The sequence below is a fragment of the Peromyscus californicus genome, unplaced genomic scaffold (assembly GCF_007827085.1).
Source record: "Peromyscus californicus insignis strain IS unplaced genomic scaffold, ASM782708v3 Scaffold_14__1_contigs__length_90479793_seg_2, whole genome shotgun sequence".
Classification (NCBI taxonomy): Eukaryota; Metazoa; Chordata; class Mammalia; order Rodentia; family Cricetidae; genus Peromyscus; species Peromyscus californicus.
Window position 1 is genome coordinate 14,969,871 of NW_026294436.1, and position 18,622 is coordinate 14,988,492.

Genomic DNA, 18,622 nt, shown 5'->3' on the forward strand with positions numbered 1-18,622 from the left:
TGATGTCTGAAAACTTTGACGTCCACCTTGTTTTCTGGTTCCTCAAAACTGCACTCTTACCTCCTGGGTTATGCTGCTAATGACAGAATGTCCCCAGGTATGTAACTGGCTTATGTATAAAATTTTATAGGTAATTTTTTAAGAGTTTACTTGCTTTTTACCTGGCATTCGTTGAAATTTCAAGAAGATTTGCAATTGCTATGGTATTTTTAAACATCTCCCCTTGTATAACATTTCTTTTGTTCTTAAGAAGTAACTCATTTGTTTTTAGAGAGTAGGTAAATCACTAAATGGTTGTTCATAAATATCATTTTTCTTCCTCTTTTTGTTTCTCCAGTTCTCAACTCTGTTTGTAATTAGGTTCATAAATACACTAGTACCTATTATTTAACTAGACTTTTATCAGATGTATCATTTCAACCTCATGCTCAGAAAATACCACCACTATTTCTTTTTAAGTTTCAGATTTTTTAAATTTTACATTGAAAACTTCAAAAAGAACAAAAGTTAAAATGAGCAGTACTTACCTTGTAATCTTAACTGCTCTCACCCAGCATCCTAGTCACTTTTAATCTAATCTCCGCCCGCCCGCCCCTGTTCGTTTGGGTGTCTTGTCGGGGGCTCTGGGCCTCTTGTCTTGCATTCATCTCCCCGTAGTCTTCCATCTTCTTCCTCACTTTGTCTCAGTCAGTTGTCCATCTACTCGGTGGCTCGCCCTTCCCCTCTGGTCCTGTATTAATTTCTTCTCTCCTGTTCTCCCCTCCTCTCTTCCCCCAGCGTTCACTGCTTTTCCTTTTCTTTCTCTTTGCCTCCCTGTCCCTCTCTTTTGGTCTCTGGTCTGTCTTTCTGATGACCTGTGTCTGAGTGTGTGCTTCTGCCTTTCTCCGCACCCTCTTCCGGGTCTCACCTGTTTGTCTGCACTTCTTCGGTCATTGCCATGTCTATGGCTCCCGCCTCCACTCCTGGGCATGGGGTCTTTGTTTCCATTCCTCCCTCCACGGCTTTCTCCCACTCCTTCAGTTTTCATTGGATGTAGATATGCAGTTGGTTTTTATCTGTTGTTGTTGTTGCTGTTTGGTCAGCAGCAGTTACTGGTTACATTTTAATTTAAGTTAAATTCTGTTCTCTTGCAAACTAGTTGGTCAAGAGTTATGATCCTAAGGTTATATATTTAAAATAAACAGACTTTTAGTCTTTGTTCAATTTTTTTTTAGAACTTCATGCTTGAGACATTGTAATTAGATTGAAGTTATTACATACTGAGGATATTTTTGAATGCTTTATCTTCCCAAGTTGTACATGGGTAGGTCATTAAGAGATGGAGGTTTTTCTCTTATATGTTTTTTTCTATTAAATTTTCAGGTTTATAAAAAGTAATTAAAGTCAAGACACTATAGTTAATTCCCTCTTCATAATAGTGTTGTCGGTTATGAATAAACTTGTATTTTTCAATGCCTCTATGACCTTTTTATATCATTATTTAAATGCTGTTTTGACATATTACACTCCCCTCCCTGCCGCCGGAATCTAGCACTTACTACTTCTACATTCTTTTAATGACTCTACTGCTTTGTTAATGTCTCTGCTATATGATTAGATCCTTGATGTGGGACGTATGAAGTGCAGGTGAAATTAGACCAAAAAAAAAATCATTTGTCTCTGTAAATCTTATCATTGCTCTATAGCTAACCAATACTCATTTCAATTGATTTGTGTTAGTTTTGCTACAGAATACAGCCTCACCATTCCTAATCCCCAAATCCAAAATGCAAAATAATCTTTATGAGCAAAATGATGCCATAAAGAAAATTCTACACTTCATCTCGTGTAAAAATCAAAATGAAAGGAACACTAAAAATATAAATAAAACTACCTTCAGGCTAGGTAGGTAGGTAGGTATGAAGAAAGAGTGAGTGAGAGAGACAGAGACAGAGTGTGCCTATTGTGTATGTGTGGTTGGTTGGTTGGATAGACACACATATATGCACATGTATTCAGGTGCCCAAAAAGTCCAGAAAAGGGTGTCAGAGCACCAGGAGTTGGAATTACAGTCAGTCATGATGAGCCACCTGATAATGGATGCTGGGAACTGAACCTGGGTCCTCTGCAAAAGCAGCAAGTGTTCTTAATCTCCAAGCCATCTCTCCAGCTCCAAAATATTTTATATAAATATATATATATATATATATGTATATATATATTTAAATACAAAACACTGCTGACCTCTAACAATTGGGACAATTTTATTTACTGCCTAAATTCCTCTAAGTCAAAGTTCTACAAAAAGTTAAACAGTAAATTCAGTGGAGTAAAAGAAGCTCAATTAATATTTCAGTACTCAACCCTACATTCTCACTTGAGTAGAGCAAGTTTATGTGCATGTAAGTATGTATTTCTTGGTTCTTAGTTCTCCAGATGCTTAAATGTGACTAGCATATGCATACACACACACACACACACACACACACACACACACACATATAGTGTGCAAGATAGGGTTTCTCTATATATTTCAAACTGGCTGTCCTGTCATAGCATTTTTTTTTAAAGATTTGTTTATTTATTATACATACAGTGCTCTGCCTGCATGTATCCTTGCAGGCCAGAAGAGGGCACCAGATCTCTTTATAGATGGTTGTGAACCACCATGTGGTTGCTGGGAATTGAACTCAGGACCTCTGGACCGTCATAGCATTTTAAGTGCTAGGATTACAGATAGGCACCAACACCTCTTATTTTATACATGCATGTTATAAAATGGTATGCATTATGTAGTATATAAATATGTCACATTAAATTGTGTATAAATCTGATACTTATACAGCTAAATGACATTTTATTATGTAATATACATATTTTCTAATGTGTTTGTATGTCTGTATGTAGCTCATATAAATCTATGGCTATACATTTATATAATATACATGCAGGAAATAAAAAACAAGGTTTGGTAAGATTTATGTAGTGCTTGTGAGGAGCCATAAACCCCTAAAATCATGTGGATTCTGAATCAGCATGTGAGTGGAAACCTCTGTGCAAGTGCTCTGGTGGAGTAGGAAGCCCTTGGTTTTAGTGTGGTTTTCAAGAATTTGTAATGGTCTAAGAATTGCCACTTTACCTGGTCCATAAATTGGCGCTCAGTCTGTCTTTTTTTTTTTTTTTTTAAGATTTATTTATTTATTATGTGTACAGCATGTATGACTGCAGGTCAGAAGAGGGCACCAGATCTCATTACAGATGGTTGTGAGCCACCATGTGGTTGCTGGGAATTGAACTCAGGACCTCTGGAAGAGCAGTCAGTGCTCTTAACCTCTGAGCCATCTCTCCAGCCCCAGTCTGTCATTTTCAACTTCTTCTTTTCAAATGCTCCAGAGTATGTGGCTGATGCCTACACTAGCAGCCACTGCCACAGATGCCACACACTGTGATTTTCAAGCGGTTTTTGTGGTTGTTTAGCAAAGCAGGGTCTTGTGTAGTCCAAATGGGCCTTGATCTCTATGTGTAAGTTAAAGGTGACTTTCAACTCTGATTTTCCTTCCTCCCCCTCCTTACCACACCCAGTTTATTCAGTGCTTGGGAATGGAATGCAGTCAACAAACTGAGTTACATCCCCTACCCAGATATATCTTCAAAATAAACAGAGATCTATGATCACTGAGCATATGGTATCTTAGACTTCCACAACACAGGGTCACCCGGGGGAAGTAACAACATTTTATATTGTCTCAGTACTTTTACAGTACTGTAGACCATGAGCAACAACAAAAATTGAACAACGGATGAAATAGTTATAAAATAACACAAAAGAAATTTACCAAGTATTGACAGCAAAAACGAGGTGTAGCTATAAACAGTGAAGGGAAGTCATTTAAAAATGTGAAACATTACACCCTTTCTACTCACTCAGCTTGCAGCCATGGTAAGCTGAGCCAATATGACAGCAGTGTGGGTACTTTGGAGAGACTACAGGTTTTCCAGCTTCTCTTGCTTAGTCTGTCATGTGATGGATCTCTAGCTACAGTGGGCAGCTGCTCATTGTCTGCTCTCAGCAGCAGTCCTCACATGGTAAGGTTGTTTGTACTTCACAGTACTCATAGCTTTATAGTGTATGACGTGGGCGATGGCAATAGAAAGAGAACACCGGTTCTACCAAAGAGCTGTTTTTAAGCTATTTGTTACTAAATATAAACTGCTCTTTTATCAAAAGAAGAAACAAAACCTTTTGAGTCCCCCACCCCATGTAATCTTAGAGATGCTGCCTTGAGCAAGGGCTGTGGTCTTTTTGTTAGAATATAGTTGGCTGAGCAGCGCCCCGGAGATCCCGTGTCTGTCTTGCTTCAACAGTGTTTGGACGGAGCAGCGCCCCGGAGATCCCGTGTCTGTCTTGCTTCAACAGTGTTTGGACGGAGCAGACCCGGGGACTCCCTTTGTTAGCTTCCAGCCGCCTTTCAGTATCTCCAGTCGCCAAAGTGGAGGCTGCAGTGAACCGCCTGGTCAACTTGCACCTGCGGGCCTCCTACACCTGCCTCTCTTTGGGCTACTATTTTGATCGGGATGACGTGGCCCTGGAGGGTGTAGGCCACTTCTTCCGCTAAGGAAGAGGAGAAGCGCGAGGGCGCTCAGCGGCTGAAGAGCCTGGACCAGGCCCTCTTGGATCTTCATGCCCTGGCTTCTGCTCACACAGATCCTCACCTCTGTGACTTCCTAGAAAACCACTTCCTGGATGGGGAGGTGAAGCTCATCAAGAAGATGGGCAACCACCTGACCAACCTCCGCAGGGTGGCTGGGCCGCAGCCAGCACAGACTTGGTGTGCCCCCGCCATCTCTGGGCAAGTACCTCTTCAAGAGGCTCACTCTCAAGCATGACTAGGAGGCGTCACCTTCCAAGGGGCTCCCTCCTCTGCTCTGCTCTGCACCAGCCAGCCTCAGGACCTTCACCTGAACCTCTAGGCAGCTTTGTAACCTCTCTGGAGCCCCTCCCAAGTCTTGGGACCAAGTAAAAATAAAGCATTTTGAAATAGCAAAAAAAAAGAATAGGGGCTGGAGAGGTGGCTCAGAGGTTAAGAGCACTAGCTGTTCTTCCAGAGGTCCTGAGTTCAATTCCCAGCAACCACATGGTGGCTCACAACCATCTGTAATGAGATCTGGTGCCCTCTTCTGGCCGATACACATATATGCAGGCAGAACACTGTATACATAATAAATTAAAAAAAAAAAGAATATAGTTGGCAATTTAAGTAAAAGTAACACATTAAACGTTATAAAACAAGGTGTTTGCTAGTTGTTGCATATTTAGTTAAGATTCTGTAAAAGAAATATCCTACACCAGAAAGAAACAGTATCATGTTAGATAATAGGAAGTTCCACATGTTGGTAAATTTTATTAAGCCACCAAAGAACCATTGAGTGGATCAGATAAATGTGCCAGAAGCTCAGTATGAACTTTGTAAGACAGTGATGGCAAATCTTTGTATCTTTGAAACTCTCAAAGGGTTTTTCATTGTGACCTTGAAATGCCAGTCGTGGGTAAAGGGTGTAAAAAGATAACTTCATTCTCAGTACAAAAAGAATTTTTAAGGGAAAGAGAATTTTTAAATTTTGGAATACCACATCAGAGTCTAGCTAAATTATCATACAAAGTTGAGTGTTTACAGTTGCAGATTAGCATAAAACAGATATGTACACATTAATAGCATGAGAAATGGTTGACTAAAGAAATAGTAATCCAGGTGTGGTGCCTCATGCCTTTAATTCCAGCAGAAGAAGGGAGGGAGAAGATTGAGATTGATTATACTGATATGGTGGTAACCTTTTATATATAATGCTGTGAGCTGTCAAGCATAAGAGGAGACTAGCCTAGTGCCCATCTTGAATCAGCTTCTTAAATAAACTGCTCAGAGGCCCATATGAGTCACCTCAGAGGAATAAACTTACCAGGTCCACCATGAATGAAAAAGACATTTCCATTATTCTAGAAATACCAGGTAAAAAGCCAGCCAAATTCATTATAAATACTTGTTTCTAATAACTTGATAAAATATAATGTCCTTTATTAAGGAAATAATAAACTTGTTTCATTGATGAGATAACTCTGAGATTAAGACTGGATAATTAGCTGGGCAATGGTGATGCACACCTTAAACCCAGCACTTGGGAGGTAGGGGCATGTGGATCTATCTCTAGGATGGAGGTCAGCCTGGTCTACATAGTGAGTTCAGGACATCAGAGCTACACAGAAGAAACCTTGTCTCAAAAAACAAAGAACAAAACAAAACAAAAGACTGGATAAACAGATGTCTCACTCACTGATCAGTTCTCTCTGGCTGGTTCTGTACCTTAAAGCATCTCCAAATAAATAATATAGTATTACAATTTATGGAATGAATCTGAATCAACTCAAACTCAGTATGGAAACAGAAGAAAATATGTGTTCTCTTTTCTTTGATTCTGGTTATCTTGAGCTTTCCTCTCACTTTATCTACAACTGTCCAAGAATCTGAATCTCAGGAATACTCTTCATTCTTGTTTATTTCCTGAAGTTTAGTTAGATGGTAAGGCTAGTCTTGTTTTTTACCCCATATAGTATTTAAAGGAGAGGTTACTATCTGCCAAAAGATCTCTTCACAGCCTGGTTTATTTTAGGCCTGCATTTAGAACAGACATTGCAGTCTCGCAGTAACTTGTGTTGTAATAGGTTCAGACTTAAGCCAGAGACATTCTGCCATAACTAGCAGAGATGTATTAGGAAGTGATTAACTCACCTTTCATTATATTATCCTTTGCCTTCATCTGCCAGTAGCTAAACTCTTTCCACAAAATTCTCCATGTTCTCTGCAATAAATAGCCAGCACTGGAATTACAAGTGTGCCCTTTCATACTTGACATTTCCCTGTCAAGAAGAGCCATCACTTATCTCTCCCATGCTCGTGGACTTCCCTTCTCCCACCTTCGAATTCCCATATAACCCTGCCATTTCGGCCATGTTTCCTTCACTTTTGTCTTCCTCTCTTTGCTCTCTCTCTTGGTTCTCCTCTCTTACTCTCCCCCTCTTTCTTTCTTATGGCATGGTCCATTCTGCTGGCCATGTTTACTCTACTACTTTCCATACCAGCTCTGACTCTGCCAAGTACTTCTGGTTGTACTCTCCCTGAAATCTGCAATAATAATCTTCTCCTCAACCATACCTTGGAACAGTTGTGTCCTCACTTTATACATCTGGGACTGAAACCTCTGGGTAGGGCATAAATGGACTTCCAAGGGGCCCAGCCTCCCAACTAAACCAAGTTGCTGATTTGACTCTCCTAAGGAAAGTGGTGTAGCAAAGAAATGGCCGCTCTGTATGGGAAAAGTTCATTGCAAACTGCCCAGGCTGTTTTTCTCAGGAAAGCAGAGAGAAGTAAATGGGAAACATCTTGAGAATTAAAAGGGAATGGGCACCTGGAAAGAGGGAGCCTGTTAGCTGGGGCAGGAGGCTTTGTAGGGACTAAGGAAGCCTATAGGCTGACATGGGCCTTGAAATGATGGTGGGCACCATAGGCGTGTGTTAATGGAAGAGCCATTTGTCCCTTTTGCTAAAGATAAGGAGAATGACTCCTTTTAGAAAGTGGGAACTAGTTTCCCAAGTCCCTGACGGAATGCTGATTTTTGTCTAAATGCCAGAGATTGGGAATGAGTTTCATTGGACCTGACAAATATGTTAGAAAGGCCTCTCAGCATTTTATTTGTAATGCTTTTGCAGACTGTTAAATCGTGGTGACAAGAAAGATTATGTCAAGGTAGAGTAACTGTAAGGAATTGAAAAATAAATTCTCAGTTCTAATTCAAAACATCCTTTGTCCCCTGTGAGTATGAAGCAAAAGATAATTCTCATTTTATGTCATTTTAATAATAAAAAGAATAACAAAGTCAGATCATAGTATTTTACTTATATTGAGTAAGAAGTTATCCAAACTGGAGGGTAAATTATAAATAATTTTGCTCCCTTTTCTGTGAGTTTTTCTTTCATGTAAAGCTAAAGTATATAGTACGGTAGCAGAAAATAATAAACAGCTAACAAGAAAAGTGACCAAAGTAGCAGATTCCCAGAACCAAAATGGTTGTTTATTTGTTGGTGTTTCATGTATAAGTATTTTGCCTACATGTATGTGTATGCACCATGTCCATGCCTGGTGCTCACAGACATCAGAAAAAGGCCTTGGAACTCCTAGGAACTGCAGTTGCAGCAGGTTGTGAGCCGCTGTGTGGGTGTTGGGAATTGAACCCTGGTCCTCTACAAGAGCAAGTGCTTTTAACCCCTGAACCAGCTCTCCAGCTCTCCGCTATGAATTTTAATGTTCACTTAGAAGTATTACAGTGATAGGCCCTTAGGAACCTACCCCCAGGCCAGCAACCCCTTCCCATGCTTGCGCACATATTCCATGGGTTCTAGTGTTTATTTTCCTCTACTGGAAAACGGTATATCTAAACCTATACCCTATCTACTCTCATGTTCTTGGCCACCTGAATAGGGTCTCTAAATCCAATTAGAGAGTAGTTGGTTACTTCCACATTTGTGCCACTATTACACCACCATAACATGCTAGCCCATCACCGTTGTGGACTGCAGGGTGTGTAGCTAGGTTGATGGTTACCTCTGTCCCTCAGAGTAACTGCTAGTAACTTGAATACTAATCAGTAGGAGAGAAGGCTCTACTTCAGCACCAGCTCAACTTCTCCATGTTCAATGAGATATATAAGTATTGTCTTCAGTAATAGGGCCTTACCATCAATTTGTAGAGAGCGACCAATAGCCTTGGCAAATAGCCTGAATTGTTTTGGGGTTTTCATAGGGACCCTTTGGCTAGCAACTCAAATTAGCTGTAACCCATTCTGGCATTGGACATTGCTCTTGGTGGCAAAAGATGTAATAGGTGGAGCATTCTCTCCCCTGTTATTTGGTGACTCCATTTAGATTTCATTCATCCATATATATATGGAGAGAGAGAGAAGCTTCTACAGTAGTAGGTTTCCATACAACCCCTCAAATGGCCCTTAGTGTTAGTTGTCCCTCCCCATATCATCCTTACCTCCTTTTCTCTCCTCCTCATTTAATCCTCTTGTTCTAGTTGGCCTTGTTTTTCCATGACTATGTATTCTGTTTCCCCTTCCTTGGGACAGCCTTAACTCCCACTTAGACCTTTATTCACCTAACCTCTGTGGTTATATGGACTGTAGCATGCCTATTGAAGGATTGAGAGCTAACATTCACGTATAAGAGAATATATACCATATTTCTCCTAGGTCTGGGTTGCCTCACACAGGATGGTTTTTTGCTCCATCCGTTTACCTGCAAGTTTAATGATTTTGTTGGTTTTTGTTTGTGGTTTTGTTTTTGTTTTTTCTAGCCAGGGTTTCTCTGTATAATAGCCCTGGCTGTTTTGGACCTCACTTTGTAGATCAGGTTGACCTCAAACTCACAGAGATCCACCTGCCTCTGCCTCCCAAGTGCTGGAACCACCACCCAGCGGATTTGTTGTTTTTAACGCCTGAATTATGTTCCATTGTGTAAATGTACCACATTTTCTTTATCCATTTATTTGCTGATAGGCGTCTAGGCGTTTCCATTTTCTGGCTATTATGGATGAATAGAGCACTGATAAACATGTACGAGGGAGTGTCTCTATAGTAGGATGTAGAGTACTTGGGGATTCCAAGGGTGGTATAGCTGGATCTTGAGGTAGCTCTATTCCCAGCTTCTTGAGTAACCACTACATGACTTCCATAGTGGCTGTACAAGTTTGCACTCCTACCAGCAATGGATGAGTGTTCCAATTACTCTACATTCTCATCAGCAGGAGCTGTCATTTGTTTTATTGATCTTGGCCATTCTGACTGATGTATGATAAATTTCATGGTAATTTTTAGTTTCATAAATGCTTTTATTTTAAAGCAGTTTTTGAAGAGTTCATATAAGATGTGAATCATTCTATCATGCATGCACAACTGTGTTACCATTAGTGCTCAGTATTAGATCTCATTGTTCTCAGTTTTACCTAAAATTTTATTATTCTGTTTATCAACAGTAAAACTGTCAAAGGAAATTGGAAGAGGCACGTGATCTTTTTCAGTATTTTCTACTTGGTTTATAACTTTCACTTGCATCAAACAAAATAAAACTGACTTTAAAAATACAGCATGGGAGGGCCAGTGAGATGTAAGTGAGTAAAGGCATCAAGCCTGACAACCTGAGTTCAAACCCCTGAAACTCACCAGGAGGAAAGAGAGAACCTGCAAGTTGTCATCTGATCTCCACAGGTGTGTGCTGTGGCACACGTTACCATCACCACTACCCTAAATAATTTTTTAAAAATGTTTTAAATACAGTATGGTGAGAATTTGGGCATTCATTGTTTTTATAGATGTTACTAAATCTTTCCACCGTGTATATACATTTTCTTTTAGCAGGCACAGTGGATTTCTTTGGGAATGTTAAGTGGATTATTACAACCTTTATTCTTTTAAAGCTCCAAGATACACTATTGATATCCTGAATTACAGTCTTAAATCCAAAGTTCTGTTCTAAGTAAAACCTTAGCTCTTGGAATTTTGAGTGATTCCTGAAGTAAGAGCTGCCATCTTCCCTGCTTCGCTAACCATATTGCATATTTCTTCCTTCCTCTTCTCTCCCCTCTCTGCCCTTTAGATTAGCTCTGTTGTCTCAGGTGACTCCTTTGGTTTGTATAATTAATACATCTCAGAATTATAAGTATTCTGACCATGGTTTAAGACAAGAAAGTAATACAACCATCAACAATAGCTTTTTAATTTTAAATTACTATGAAGCATTCCATTTTCCTGTTCTGGTTGGTTTTTTTGTTTTTGTTATTTTTTTTTAAATGTTTTTTGTTTGTTTTCATTTTAGGCCACTGAAAGGTATGATATATTTGATCCAAGACAGTCCATTTCAGCCCAGGAATCTACAGTGGTGACAAGGACATGGGACTCCTCCCGCCAGATTACTGTTGGTTCAATACAATTGACATCCTGGCTGACAACTGTGAAAAGGAACCTTGGGTTATTTTATTTTATTTTTGTGGAACACCACAATCCCAGATTCATAGGACACATCAGGTAATGTTTGTCAATTTCTTTGTGTAGCCAGTGTTCTTTACAGTTCATTTATAAAGAAATGGAAGAGTCTGAATATCTTCCTTAGCCAGTTGACCTTCTCTCTGCTTTGCAACCTGAATTGTTTTCAGAATGAGCCAGTGAACTTCTGGCTTGGGATCAATTACAGAAGGCATTCTGGTTGCTTGCTTGAGTACCCTAGAAAATTGCCAAACTTACCTTACTTCAGGTCTCTGGTGGGTCAGCCCCTCCTTCTCACAAGGCTGGACTGCCACCCTGCCTAAATAAGAGGTGGTTTTGTTTTTACTTTTTTAGTTCAGGTTAGTCTATGATTTTACAAATTATTTTTCTTTTTCAGCTTTCAGATGTGCTTACTTGTATTTAACTGTTAAAGCTTTTATGAATGGGGGACCCTTTTAATTTTCCAACTTGTTAAAGAGAAGACAAGACAAGTTTACTGGTAGTTTTTTTTTTTTTTCAAACCGACTTTCTTATGAAAACTGTCAAAAGTATAGTAAGGTTGAAAGAATTTTACAGTGGGTCTCATAAACCAACCACTCCTTGATTTTGTAGTTACTGTTTTCCATACCTCCTTGACCCACTTTCCGAGTGTCTCTACCTCTAGCTTTTGCTTAATCTCTGATACATTCCTGTTCCTGATATCTAGGATGAAATTCCCACTTTTTCTCTTAAATTCACTGCTTACATTAAATCTGCTAATGTCTGTGATCTCTCAGAAAGTCATTTTATTTATTTTTTTAATTCTTCTCTCATATATTACATCCCGACTGCAGTTTCCTCTCCCCTCAGAAAAAAACAGGCCTCCCAGGGACATCAACCAAACACAATATACATAATATGCTACAATAAGACCAGGCTGGAAGGAGGAAAAGGGTCCTATAAGTAGACAAAAGAGTCAGCGACTTCCCCCACTCCCACAAGAACACCAAGCCACTTAGCCATGACATATATGCAGAGGACCTAAATCAGACCCCTACAGGCTCCCCAATCTCTGTGAGCCCCCATGAGTCCTGGTCATTGATTCTCAGAAAGTTCATTTGCTAGAGTGTATGATTATACGTGTTGTTAGGCATTGAATCACATGAGTCAAAAGACGTTAATGCTTTATTTACATTATAAAACAGAATTGTTAACCCTGACTCACAAATATGCTTTGTATAAAATGTTACTTTTTTATTCTTTTAATTAAATCAGGGCAATTTTTTTGTTTTTCTTTTGGTTTTGTTTTTTTGTTTTGTTTTGTTGTTGTTGTTTGTTTTTCAAGACAGGATTTCTTTGTTGCCCTGGCTGTCTTGCAACTGCTCTGTAGACCAGGCTAGCCTCATACTTACTCACAAGGATCTGCCTGCCTCTGCCTCCTGAATGCTGGGTTTAGGACATGAGCCACCACTGCCCAGCCAGGGCAAGTTTTAAAGCTTGGAATTTTTGGAATCTAGGTGTAAACTGTGACAGGAAGATACATTTACTGTATGGCAATAGTGAATACTCGGAGTACAGGAGGATGTGGGACAATGTGGATGGTATTCCTTAAAGAAAGATACTTTAATGTTATACTTAAGTCATTATTTAGCCATCACTTCCCATCTTGATCTGGCTCAGTTCTCTTCTCATTATATTGTAACATTTTAAGGAACATCTACCCCATAATATTATAATCCTTGAAGGTAGGAATTTTGCTTTTGTTTATGTGCATTCAGCATTATTCTTGGAAGATAAAAGTCACTTAGTTACTATTATGTAGTAACTGAATGTAAAGAATGTTTGAAACTAAATTAAGATTACTTTTCTTTTTTGCCAAGGCTTCAAGTTCCCTGTAGAATTCTAAAATAACCTTTGCTAATGAGGATGTCTGATATTGTTATAATAAAAGATGAAACTGAAACAATGAAGGATTTGGAGGCAGAAGTGAAAGATACAACCAGAGTTGAAAATCTTATTAAATCAGAAAACTATGGGAAGATTTTGGCAGAGAAGAATGAACATTGTATTGACAACAATATTGATTTGCAGGTAAATAGCTTTCTCCATGGCTATAAATACCTAATGTTCATTGTATAAGTGTGCTTCTTTTCATATGGAACTCACTTTTCACATTCTTTTATTTATTTATTTATTTATTTATTTATTTTCTTGGTTTTAGTTTTTCGAGACAGGGTTTCTCTGTGTAGCTCTGGCTGTACTTGAACTCACTCTGTAGACCAGGGTGGCCTCAATCTCAGAGATCCACCTGCCTCTGCCTCCTGAGTAAAGATGTGGGCCACCACCGCCCAGCCACTTTTCACAATTCTAAAAGGGCAAGTTGACTTTTGGGTACATATTTACTAACTTATTTTTGAGTTATCTGGACCGATAGATATGGACCAAGTCTTAGGTCTTGGATCCACTGATATGGTTCACATGATATGATTCTTTACATGTGTGTGTAGCCAGTATGTTTTTATTGGCTTTCTACCTTTACATTTCACTCCTCTTCTTGTGCTGAAATTGATCAGCATTTAACCTAAGAGCTCTCAGAGAAGAGGTAAATATAGTGATCAAACCTGCAGAAGATCTACTGGCAAAAGCAGCCCTCTAATGTTTTCTCATCTATCAGCCATTTCTGAGTAAAGAAGCTTGTGGAGAAGGGGCAGATATTACTTAGTACTTTTGTTGCTGTGCATGCATGATAATTTAGAACCAACCATTGAGAAGGTTTTTAATTCTCGGCAGAGATTGGAAACTTAAATTTGAGGAAATGACTGGACCCCTGGCTTAATTAGACCTTAGGTGTACCTTTCCATGATTTGTCTAGTATGGCAGTCCCAAGGTAGCTGGATGAATTATGTGGCAGCTCAGGTGTCCCAGAGAGAATGTTCTAAGAAATAAGAACACTAAACAAGGCTTGAGTCCTGGCTCATATCTAAGAACCTCCTTGTCACCATCTTTTAATGATACATACAGATGATGCCGGCCTAGAGGAAGGGTGCTTGGATCCTCTCTGTCAAATAGGAAAGAGTTTCTATTCATTTGAAATCTACCATTCAAACATCCTAAAATGCCTCTTTAACATTAATGCCTTATTTACTGTGTTAGCTTTTCCTGGCTGTGACAGATACCTGAGAACAACAACTTAAATGAGGAAACATTTCTTTTGACGCGTTTTCAGAGGTTTCAGTGTTTGGCTGGATCCAATGACTTTAGGCCTGGAGCAAGCAGGAGTACAGAGAGAAGGAAAGCATGGTGGAAAGCTCTTCACTTCTTATCAGCCACCAAGCAGAAAGAGGTTAACATAAAGCAGCCTTGGCCAAGATACACCCTTCAAACGCACACCTCTTGCAGCCTGCTCCCTCCAGCTAGACTCCATCCCCACAGTTCCTCACCTCACAACAGATGATCTGAGTTTTATGTTTTATGTCAGTAGACTGAGAAACTCGTTAGGATAGAGCCCTTACAATCAACATCATGGACACTCCTAGAAGTGTACCTTATTGACATCCTGGGTATCTCAAGCCATTAAAATTGAAATTAAGATTAACCATCAGGAACTGGGGAGGTGCTCAATTGGTTAAGTGTTTCTGGCACAAACATGAGGACCTAAGTTCATATCTCCAGCACCATTGTAAAAGCCACGTGTGGAGGCATGTGTCTGTACTCCTGGTGCTTAGGCAGTGGGGAAGCAGACAAGAAAACCCCTAGAGCTTGCTGGCTAGCAAGTTTGTCCAGTTCATTGAGAGGCCCTGACTCACAAAGTAAGATGGAAAGCATAGAGCACCTGACATTCACTGTTGACATTCATGTGTGCATGTACATGCAATACACACACACACACACACACACACACACACACGTACTCAGCATATTTATGAATAGAGAATAAATAGCCATGCATATAGGCAAAACATAAATACATGTACATAACTTTTTAATTAAAAAAATGACTTCAAGCTAGGCGGTGGTGGCACACGCCTTTAATCCCAGCACTCTTGATGCAGAGCCAGGCGGATCTTTGTAAGTTTGAGGTCAGCCTGGGCTACAGAGTGAGTTCAAGGAAAGGCACAAAGCTACACAGAGAAACCCTGTTTCGAAAAACCAAAAAAAATAAATAAATAAGTAAATAAATTACTTCAGTGCACTCTCTGTTCTGCATCTAATGTGCATTCTCATGGTCATGCTTATCAATAAGTGATTAACTCAGATTACTGCATTTCTGCCATGTCTGTGTTTGCTCTGAGAAATAATCTAAGAAACATTCCTGAACTACACCAAGCCTCAGTTAGACTGCAGTTATTAAAAGACTATTTATTCTTTGTACTCAATGACCATATTGTTTGCCGTATGTGCTATATAGTTTATTGACTGTAAAGAGGAATTCCTTTTATTTTAATTCACCAAAGTCTCTATAAACTGTGTCTTCAACTGTTTCCTTAAAAGTTATTCAGTATAAGAATGCTGACTTTTTTTTTTTTCTTTACTTCTAAGACCAGGATACCTTCATTAAAGGAACCTGGCAAAAGACATTACAGTTGAAATAACTTGTTGAAGTAATAGGAAAACTAGGAAGTAATCTATTCTGTTTATATTAAACATCAGTAAGAAATAATGGCTCTGTTTTAAGAAGAGTGGTTGGGCTAGAGAGATGGTACAGCCGTTAAAGGCTAGGCTCACAACCAAAAATATAAGAATAGTGGTTAATTGTCTATCTTAAGATGTTCACTATAAAACCAGCCTAAGCTACATAGTGAGACCTGTCTTAAAACAATAGTATGGCTGTTTCCACATTTTATTAGTAACAGTTAGGGGGTAAAAGAGTATAGTGTTATGATACCTGAAGAGAAAAACTCCTTAGAGCCCTGAATAAGTCAACAGCTAATGGGACTGTCCCAGGCAGATTAGTGGGAAGGAGCCTGACCTCCACTTGGTTTGAGTTTTTAAAGGCAATTGTGACGAGTACAGAAAGACAGCTCTGGACATCTGTAACAAGTAAGCATTGTTTACAGAAGCATCAAGATAGCAGTTAAATGGGTAGGCAGTTAACCTTTAGCTTAGGGCTCATTGTATAGGAGTTTAGGGCTGGTCCAGAGACCAGTTTTATCCAAGATATTTTTAGCACTAAAGTATTTTCAGGAATTCTTTCATGAGGTGGCATAACTGTAGTTCAGTAGCATACTACAATAGGCCTGTTTTCAGGGTACATAATTTTAGCTGATGTGTATGTTTTTTTTCCACATATAGTATCAATTAAACTAGGCAGTTAGTTCAGTTTGTTTCTGTTATAAATATTGGTATATATTTAAGATTATTGTCATATTGCATATCGCACTATATACTCCTACCTCTGTTATAAATATTGATATATATTTAAGATTACTGTCATATTGCATATCGCACTATATATTCCTACCTCTGTTATAAATATCTTGTGTATTGTCACAATTTTGAAGTCATCGTTCTTTACCATACATTTGCTTATAGACTGTTTACCTTGTTTACGTGAAGCCTTAGTCCTTAGGTTATTTCGGTAGATAAGACAGATTTATAGTCACCTATGCTTGTCATCTCTATAGTTACTTTAGTGAGGTTATCCAGATTTACAGATACATAGGTCAGATGAACAGGTAATCTTCAAACACTTCATAGACCTAGAGAATATGGCATTTAAATAACTTAGAATTCTGTTGACGTGAGACACAATTGCTCCTGGCTACACCAATTTGATCCCGAGAGAATGTTGGACTTCTAAGACATTTCCATTTGGAAGTTTGTCTTCTTGGCACAAAATGGCCTACTGGGCAAAGAACTGCCCTTGCCTTGACGGCTGACAGTACAAATGCAATGCTGTCCTTTCTGGACAAGCGGGACACAAGGAAAGCGACCACTGTACTCTGCCAAGACAGGGTAAGGTGGTCTTTCAGAATTCCTGCTTCTGAAAATGGTCTGTCAGATACTTTAGGCCTGTAGCCAATTTGAATGCACCAACCATGCTGAGAAACATCAGGTGACTGTCCAGGCTGCCAGCTGTCTCGGGCTACTCTTGCAAGATTCCCGAAAGTTGCTTGTATCCATCTACCATTTCTCAGGTACCATTATATTCCTTCTCAGGTCTTTGATGGGATTGAAGACTAGCAGTTATAGTTACAACTTAGTAGATAGAACATATTAAGTATTAGATTTAGGTTCTTTAGGATAGGACACCTTTTGGAATGATCTTTGTAACATGCCATTTACCTATGCTCTATACTTCCCTGGATTTTAGTATGTGTTTCTTGCTTGATATTGTTTGCATTGGTTGTAGTTCCATCTTATCTATGCCATGGTAATCATCATCATACTACACTTCTTACCAGAATTTCAGACAATCTTACCCATTACTCTAAGACTTGCTGCAGAACCTACAGTTAGTCTAACTGAGATTTAACTATCTGAGCTTTCTCACAGTACCCAACAGAGATAACATCACCCCTTAAACAGCAGGAAGCAATTCTAAGAAAACGATGCCCTTTCTCTCTTAGGTTTCATAATTCTCAGGGTTATGGATGATGGTTATAGGGTTGGGGGTGGAAGAAAATATTAAACTCAGTATTCTTAAAAAAAAAGAGAGAGAGAGAGAGAAGGGAAAAGAAGAAATGGAATGGATAGGTATAAGATATTATGGTAGATTATTGTATATACTAGTAAACAAATTTAGTAAGATAGCAGCCTTAGATAATTTGCACTGTAATTTGCACTGTTATGGATGATGAGACTCTGATATTGTGCTTCTAAGAATTACTTGCAATGCTTTCTTTCAAAGGGTTTAAGGGAACAGAAGCCAGTCATGGTCAGAAGTCCGAAGTAGGAGGATGTGGTGTCCCAGGTCATCTTGGCTACATTTGAAGTTTAAATCTAGCATAGGCTAATCCTTTATCAGGGAAAAGAAAAAGCAAAACACATCAGGGCATCCCTGAGAGTGGTAGAATAGGCAACAGATTTCTTAACTGATGAAACAAATGCAAAGTACATTTGTCAGGTCAAGTCCAAAAGAAACTGGCTATCTGTGGTAACCGTTAACATACCAAAGCACAGGCTGGCTTTCAGGGTCTCTCAGTGTCACAAGTACCTTTTAACAGAGTCCATGCTGGCATCCTGGCTCTTTTCAGCTCTTCAGCTCCGACTTTACTTCTGGCTTCTCATTCCACTACAACGCTACTATCTCAGCTATATGTGTTCTTTTGTCTTCCTCTCTTTCTCTCTTTGTCCCCTCTCTCTTGCCTCTCTCCATCTCCTTTTCTTGATCTCTCTCTCTCTCTCTCTCTCTCTCTCTCTCTCTTTTTTCCCCCAGAGCTGAGGACCGAACCTAGGGCCTTGCACTTGCTAGGCAAGCGTTCTACCACTGAGCTAAATCCCCAGCCCCTCCTGAACTCTCTTTGTCTACCTTTCTCACTCTCCGGCTTGCCTCTCATGGCCTGGTCCAGTCTGCTGGCCTTGTTCTGTGTACTGCTTTGTCTTTCTGCTATGGACTCTTCCTGTTGCCTCTGGC

The 18,622-nt window shown here is 39.4% G+C and overlaps 1 protein-coding gene and 1 pseudogene across 6 annotated transcripts in view; both read left to right on the plus strand.

The window, feature by feature from the left end:
* R3hdm1 (R3H domain containing 1) overlaps nucleotides 1–18,622 on the plus strand; it is a 139,578-nt gene that overhangs the window by 36,156 nt on the left and 84,800 nt on the right. For all 6 annotated transcript variants that reach the window (XM_052736816.1, XM_052736814.1, XM_052736817.1 and 3 more), the window contains exons 2-3: nucleotides 10,901–11,109; nucleotides 12,927–13,137. In XM_052736816.1, the coding sequence (XP_052592776.1) occupies nucleotides 12,967–13,137 (171 nt within the window). In that variant the 5' untranslated portion in view covers nucleotides 10,901–11,109; nucleotides 12,927–12,966. The remainder of the gene's footprint in view (nucleotides 1–10,900; nucleotides 11,110–12,926; nucleotides 13,138–18,622) is intronic.
* Nucleotides 88–4,969, plus strand: LOC128109541 (ferritin light chain 1-like; annotated as a pseudogene).